We start from the raw sequence: 7,500 nt of genomic DNA on the forward strand, positions 1-7,500 counted from the left end.
CTCCTCTTCCTCGTTTCCATCTCACTTCAACTCTCTGCTTATTATCCCAAATCCAGATCCAGATCTTCACGTCGCACCAAAGTACCAGAAACTTTTCAGACGGCGTCCGACAGATGAAACGACATTCAGCTGCTGGAAATGACGTGAAGATTAAAGTCGGCATTTAAAATAGAAGTGATTCCCGTTCCAGTGATTATGACTAAAGGTTTCCTCCCTGAATGTGAATGAGGTGGTTTTACCGCGTCGTCCTCGGTGTGTTTGTGCCTCATCAGCTGCTGCCGCACCCACAGAGGCAAATATTAAGAAACATGCGTGTGTTATGTAACACGGCAGTAAACGTGAAGCTCTGCAGGGAGTCTAAGAACTGACGGAGATGTTGTTCTCTGTGTTTGTGGACATGTGGGAACCTGTAAACACACACACACACACACACACACACACCACACACACACACCACACAAGCACCACACAAGCACCACACACGTGTGTGTGTGTTGTGCTTCATGGTCCTGCTGCCTGCAGGTATGCAGCAGAGCAGGTTCATCTGGCAAACCGAAAGCCCCGCCTCCTCCTCCTCTTCCTCTTCTTCTTCCTCCTCCTCTTCCTCTTCTTCTTCCTCCTCCTCTTCCTCTTCTTCCTCCTCCTCCTCATTGTCCTGCTGCCACCTAAAGGAAGCTGCAGCTCTCACCTGTGATTCTCTCTTCTGTTTCTGCAGCTTAAACATGAAGTCAACATGCACAAAGATGCAAATATTCAGTTTGAATTATTCTTATTATTTAATAATCTGTTCATTTCTGTCATTAAACATTTAATACAATTCCAGAAAAAATATAATGTTCAAAAGTTAAAGGTGTTTGGGGCAAACAGCAGCTTCAACCTCTTAATGTCCCGCAATGCTTTCAGAGCTCGCTGTGAATATAGTGGATCCGGTGTGGATCCGGTGGATCAGTTGGTCAGGGTGGATCCGGTGGATCAGTTGGTCAGGGTGGATCCGGTGTGGATCCGGTGGTCGGTCTGTTCACCAGATATCCAGCTGCTCACCAACATTTGGCCTTCTAATGGACTCAAGAGGCTCCCGGTGCATCTTTAATGAGCCGAGCTGGCAGACAAGACTTTCAGTTACGTCAGAGGTGTGTTTGAGGGACGTAGGACATCTCGCCGCTCTCACTAGAGGATTATTTTGATCCTTTTTACAACCTCAGGCCAAATAAACTGCTGCTTTGCAGTTGCATCCATTTTGTTAGTTGTATCTTCTTGATAAATGAAATCAGTTTATCAGGTGAGAATCTGAGATGTTTGGCACACGCCCAGTCGTATGTTTAATCATCCTAAACATGTGGATGCTGCCCCGTGTGGCTGCCCTGCATCCTGCAGGGAGAACACAGATGTTTTCTGTCTGGGTTCAGATCCTCCAGAGGAAGTGGTGGTTTTGTGGCCGACCCTGCAGCGGATTCCCACTTTCTTTAGCGCTGACTGTGACGACCAGGACTTCCTCCTCCGACAGATCTGTGCACCAAAAAAAGAAAATCACACGTCGACTCGGTGTCGTGCAGGAAGATCTCAGCCGGCGTGTCGGCAGCGGCGCTCGCTGTCTGCAGCTTCGTTACGAATAAACGGACGACGGCGATGATCCCTCTCAGGAGGAGCTTTTTTCAAGTCGTCTCTCTACACCAGGAGGACGACGACGTGTTTACTAGCTGTTCACCGCCAGAGGTAACACCTTAAACATCTTTATTTTATTGGAGCATTGCAGTGTTTCTGGTCAAAGCAAACTTTTATTTTGAAAATCCAGCGATTTTTACTTGATGAAACTTCCAAAAGAAAGTTTCCCAGTTTGAGCTGCAGTGAATAAAGCAGCGAAACACGTGTTGCTGTGATACCAACTGACTGACCGTCGCACTTCCTGCAGCGTGCTGATTATTTGGTCCCCCCGGGGACCTCCAGCTGTTTGCTGCTGCAGATTTCATCCCTATTGATCAGAGCGGGTCTGTTATTATTTATGACCCTCTCGCTGTTCTTTGTAATACCGGCATGAAATAATGACGGCCAGCTGCCCGCTGAGCGGATCAGTCGGGGGTCAGAGGTTTGAAAGATGCTGTCGGTACCGATGTTCTCGTTTCATCCAACACAAACTTTGTTTTGTATTTATTAATATAATAATCATTAATGACATGTGAAGTCCTGTTTTGCTGGTTCGGGTTTCCTGTCCTCTGTGGTGCGTTTGAGACCTGATTTGTCGCGTGTTGAAAGGAAACGATGGAAAGTGACGGGTTAAATCTCAAATCTCTCCTTTTTCATAAATGAACCTGCAGTTATCTTCATCCTGAAGTTCAATCATAATTTCCAGCTAATTAAAAACAAATTATTCAGTTCAACCTCTGAATCATCAACTTTTCTCCGTTTGCAGCTGATGATGGACGAACTGTCCTCGACTCACTTTCACTTCCTGATTCCTACCAGACCGGATCTCATATAACAGCAGGAACTTCCTTCCTCATATCTTCCTCCTCCTTTTCCTCCTCCTTTCAGTCCTCTCCATGTTCATTAAAGCGCGAAGAGACGATGTGTTGGTGTCAGGGAGGTGTTTGACGGAGGCTCGGTTCTGGTCGGAGGTGTTTGACGGAGGCTCGGTTCTGGTCGGAGGTGTTTGACGGAGGCTCGGTTCTGGTCGGAGGTGTTTGACGGAGGCTCGGTTCTGGTCGGAGGTGTTTGACGGAGGCTCGGTTCTGGTCGGAGGTGTTTGACGGAGGCTCGGTTCTGGTCGGAGGTGTTTCAGATGAAACCGTCCGCCAGCTGCTGATCTGTGAATTTCCTGCATCACTGCAATTCGCTCGCTGATTTTAAAGCGTTTGTCTCCGTTTCTTGTTCCTCCTCAGACGGTGTCCTCGTCCGGGCCGGGCCGCTCCGAGTCGCCCGTCTACACCAACCTGCAGGAGCTGAAGATCACCGGGACCCACCAGCCCCCGCCGCCCAGCGGCTCCCCGCTGCACGAGCTCGGCGACTGGGAGACCTACAAGGACCAGAACGGACGCCACTTCTACTACAACCGCTCCACCCAGGAGAGGACGTGGAAGCCGCCTCGGACCCGAGACACCAGCACCGGCAGCTCCCGGGGGGAGAGCTCCGAGGTACCGGCCGGGTTCTGGACACAAACCTTCACATCTGTCTTTAGATCATATTTGCCGGATAACTCGGCGCAGGTCAAAGGTCAAAGTGGGAGGAGACTTTTAGTAAACGTGACAGGAAGTGGATCCTCCATCAAAACAACTTATGATCCAGCGTAGTATGAACAAGCCATTTAAAGATTGCAGGCGGTTTCACTCCTTCAGAGAAAGTTAACACTTCCTGAATTTCAAATTAAAAGCCTCCTGTTTCATTAGACAAAAAAAACTTTCGCTTTTTTTGACAAGGCATTTATTTTGAAACAGGAAGCTGTGGAGACAATAACAAGAACACGAGACAATAAATCAGAACAACCAGATTATGTTGTTGATGGAAATTTACATTATTGATTTGGATTTAAATTTGAATTATCAGACGAAATACATTTGGTTTTGCAGCACCAGATCTGAGTATCTCGGTTTCACACCACGAGCCCCAATCTTTTGGGCGTCCTGTCAGATTTTGAGTCGTCCTCCGTTTCATGTAGCTGCACCACACTGCCACCTACAGGCAGGAAGCAGCCGTCCCTTCATTTGTTGTGTGCAGAACTCTCCTTCAGATCCAACCGAATGCAGCATGACTAGTTTTTCTCGGGGTTCTCTGCGTATGAATCTGGTGTCGGGATTTCTGATCATTTCCTGGTTTCTGGGTGCATGACTGTCCTGGTGAAGAACATCTGTCTCTCTGTCTCTTCCTGCTGACGGTAGACCACTCCTCTGTCGCTCTCGCCGTCTTTCCTTCCCTTCCTCTCGCTCTCCATCGGCCGGGTCCAGCCTCTGTCGTCGGAGGACGCCTGCTTCAGCGCCTACTCCAGCCAGTCCGACAGCCTGTACGGCTCGCCGCCGCGCGGCTGGTCGGAGGAGACGGACGAGCACGGCCACACGCTGTACGTCAGCGACTACACCAACGAGAAGGTACCGGCCGCTCGGGGCTCGCCGGACGGGTCCGGACTGCGCTGGTTCCTGCATGACTCACATTTTCCCTCCACACTCACAAACACACTTATTTTATCTGTTCGTATCCATCATTTGCTTTTGGTGATAAAATGTAATCGTCGGGACTCACTGGGTTGTTTCTCCTCTTTGTGCCTCCAGTGGTTGAAACACGTGGACAAGCAGGGACGACCTTATTACTACAGCGCCGACGGCTCCAGGTCCGAGTGGGAGCTGCCGAAGGTGTGCTTTAATACGGAGGTTTAAAGCACACTTTAAAAACATTTAAACTCAAAATAAACTGATGTGACACTGAAACTCAGTGAACGTCAGTTTGTTGGTTTTTAAATGATGGATTTCGCATTTTCTTTGCTGGTGAATAAATTGTAAAAATAGATCTCTCCATTAAGTTGCTACAATCAAATTACTTTTTGATTGAATGAGACGAGTAAGAAAAAAATCTCAGTTCAGACTCATCATTCTTTTTTGTTGTCGATTAATTGACATAAATATTTACTATTTGTCATATTTATTCCGCCACATTTTTGACACCCGCTTTCATTAAAAACTGGATTGGAAATATCGTGCAAAACTTTGCAAATTCGTTTTTTGTGAAATTCTGGCTCAGTCATCGCTAATAATTTGCTGAACGTTTCTCCGTTCCCGCCTGCAGTACAACCTCTCGCCTCCGCAGCCGTCCGGAGACGCTCCAAAGAGTCGCAGTCTGGACAGGAGACACGTGGAGCCCATCGTCCTCACCAAGTGGAGACACAGCGCCTACGTCCAGGAGCCCAACGACAAGGTGGGGAACTCCAGTCCGTAAAACTCACATCAGCGTTGGATCCTCCATCGTCCGAGTCCTCCGCACCTGTCCGCGTCATCTGTGTTCGTTCAGACTCACATGCTGCTGTTGTCTCGTGTGTTCACCTGTCGGTGGTTCAACCAGTCCAGATTTTCAGGTGTAGGCTGATTTGCTTTTCCAGCGGCTGTTAAAAACCAGGCGTTTCCGCGCCAGCTCCGCCCGCCTCCACCCGTACAAACAGCAAGTCAGTAGCCGGTCAAACCGACCAATCAGGGGCCTCTCCCGTAATCTGAGCACCCAATCAGGCTGCATGACGGAAATCACCGTTAAATCATTTGATTGAATCGTTTCACCATAAAACATTCAGGACTTTTATTACAATCAGTGATGATTTATCTTTAAAAATGATTGATTACGTGAAACATGAAGAAATACTGTCCCTGCATCTTCATTAATAATCCATCTGTACACACCGACGCTCTCTGCAGCATAATCATCTGACTGCTAATCAGTCCCTCCAGAATTTAATTTTTTGTGATTGTTTTTGATCAAAAATGTTTGATTTTGCATCTGATTTTCTTAAAAAATTTCGATGTAATTTCTGGAGTTTTAAGTGAGTTTTTTGCGTAAAATTGCAGGAATTTTTTATGAAGAACTCCCTGATGGAGGAATGCTGCAGATCACGGAAATATTTTATTTCTGATCTTTTTTTATGTATTTATTGAACTTGGAGAACCGTTGAGATAAAAGGTCCTAAAAGGTCCTAAAAGCTGCGTATGTCTCCAGAACAGAGCGTCTGTGACTGGAATATAGAAACAAGGACGACATCAGCTGTCAAAATAAGAGCTTTAGATGCTGTTTAATTCATGTTCATTCAACACATAGACCTGCTGGATGAAACAAACAAAGAGACGTCTCTGACAACTGGACGTGTGGAGAAAACTCATTTAACATCCAGTAATATGGAATCACTTCCTTTGATCACAAACATTTAATCACATCGTTTTATTGTGAAGAACACATTTCAAAACAAACTCACCACTTCCATTTTTTTGTTTTGTTTTAATGAGGAGATGAGAGGAGAAGAGCCGTACTGACTTTTAATGAGGAGTTATTTGTGTTAATGAAGTGAGTTTTTATGTTGTTAATATTTTCAGCAAAGATTCTGATGACAAATTTTTTTGCGAAAAAAATCGCGTGACTTTAAAAAAATTGCAAGCTCCTGCAAATATTGCTTGTTTATAAATATATATTGCAGTTTGCTTGAATTTGTGTTAATTATTGCGATCACCAGTTCTCCAGGAGAGACTGGTTGATTTCCATCCCGCTGGTTCTGTGTCTCCTTCACCTCCCATCGTCCTCTCATTAACATTCCTCATGTGACCTTGTGTTTCTCATCTCCTCACCAGGACGCTCCTCTGGGCCTCCAGCCCCCCTCCCCTGACTCCGACTCCTGCCCTTCATCTCCCAAGCCCCCCGCCTCTGTTAGTACTCACTGCTTTGCTCACCGCCTCACCTCCTGACGGAGTCTAACCGGGTCTGACGGAGTCTAACGGAGTCTGACGGAGTCTAACGGGGTCTAACCGGGTCTGACGGAGTCTAATGGGGTCTGAAGGAGTCTAACGGGGTCTAACCGGGTCTAACCAGGTCTAATGGGGTCTGAAGGAGTCTAACCTGGTCTAACCAGGTCTAATGGGGTCTGACGGAGTCTAACGGGGTCTCACCGGGTCTAACCAGGTCTAATGGGGTCTGAAGGAGTCTAACCTGGTCTAACCAGGTCTAATGGGGTCTGACGGAGTCTAACGGGGTCTAACCGGGTCTGACGGAGTCTAATGGGGTCTAACGGGGTCTGACGGAGTCTTATGGGGTCTAACCAGGTCCAGCTGGGTCTAACCAGGTCTAACGGGGTCTGACGGAGTCTAACGGGGTCTAACCGGGTCTAATCAGGTCTAACGGGGTCTGACGGAGTCTAATGGGGTCTAACCGGGTCTAACAGGGTCTGACGGAGTCTAATGGGGTCTAACCGGGTCTAACAGGGTCTGACGGAGTCTAATGGGGTCTAACCGGGTCTAACAGGGTCTGACGGAGTCTAATGGGGTCTAACCGGGTCTAACGGGGTCTAACAGGGTCTAACAGGGTCTGACGGAGTCTAATGGGGTCTAACGGGGTCTAACCGGGTCTAACGGGGTCTGACGGGGTCTAACAGGGTCTGACGGAGTCTAATGGGGTCTAACCGGGTCTAACCGGGTCTGACGGAGTCTAACGGGGTCTAACGGGGTCTGACGGAGTCTAATGGGGTCTAACGGGGTCTGACGGAGTCTAATGGGGTCTAACCGGGTCCAGCCGGTCTAACGGAGTCTAATGGGGTCTAACCGGGTCTAACCGGGTCTGACGGGTTCTAACCGGATCTAACCGGGTCTCAGACTGGGCAGTTTATCGCAGGGTTCCTACACAGGACACTAAATCATTTGAAATGGATTGCGTCACAACGTGATCCTCACTGTGAAAATAAAGTTTAAGAGATCCTGGATCTTGTGTAGGAAGACTGTTCACTGCTTTTTTTTTATTTTCAGTGTCAGAAGAAGTTGGTATAATTTTCCTTCC

The 7,500-nt window shown here is 47.6% G+C and overlaps 1 protein-coding gene across 6 annotated transcripts in view; it reads left to right on the forward strand.

The window, feature by feature from the left end:
* Nucleotides 1–7,500, forward strand: part of LOC138214048 (rho GTPase-activating protein 12-like) — a 36,634-nt gene that overhangs the window by 20,977 nt on the left and 8,157 nt on the right. Inside the window, exons 3-7 of one of the 6 annotated variants that reach the window (XM_069175396.1) lie at nucleotides 2,877–3,128; nucleotides 3,870–4,076; nucleotides 4,257–4,337; nucleotides 4,768–4,896; nucleotides 6,306–6,380. In XM_069175396.1, coding sequence (XP_069031497.1) covers nucleotides 2,877–3,128; nucleotides 3,870–4,076; nucleotides 4,257–4,337; nucleotides 4,768–4,896; nucleotides 6,306–6,380 — 744 coding nt within the window. The remainder of the gene's footprint in view (nucleotides 1–2,876; nucleotides 3,129–3,869; nucleotides 4,077–4,256; nucleotides 4,338–4,767; nucleotides 4,897–6,305; nucleotides 6,381–7,500) is intronic. The other 5 variants (XM_069175397.1, XM_069175398.1, XM_069175400.1 and 2 more) reach the window with 5 other exon arrangements.

The sequence above is a fragment of the Embiotoca jacksoni genome, unplaced genomic scaffold (assembly GCF_022577435.1).
Source record: "Embiotoca jacksoni isolate LCO1_2020_lvr unplaced genomic scaffold, fEmbJac1.0.p SCAF_67, whole genome shotgun sequence".
In the NCBI taxonomy this organism is placed as follows: Eukaryota; Metazoa; Chordata; class Actinopteri; family Embiotocidae; genus Embiotoca; species Embiotoca jacksoni.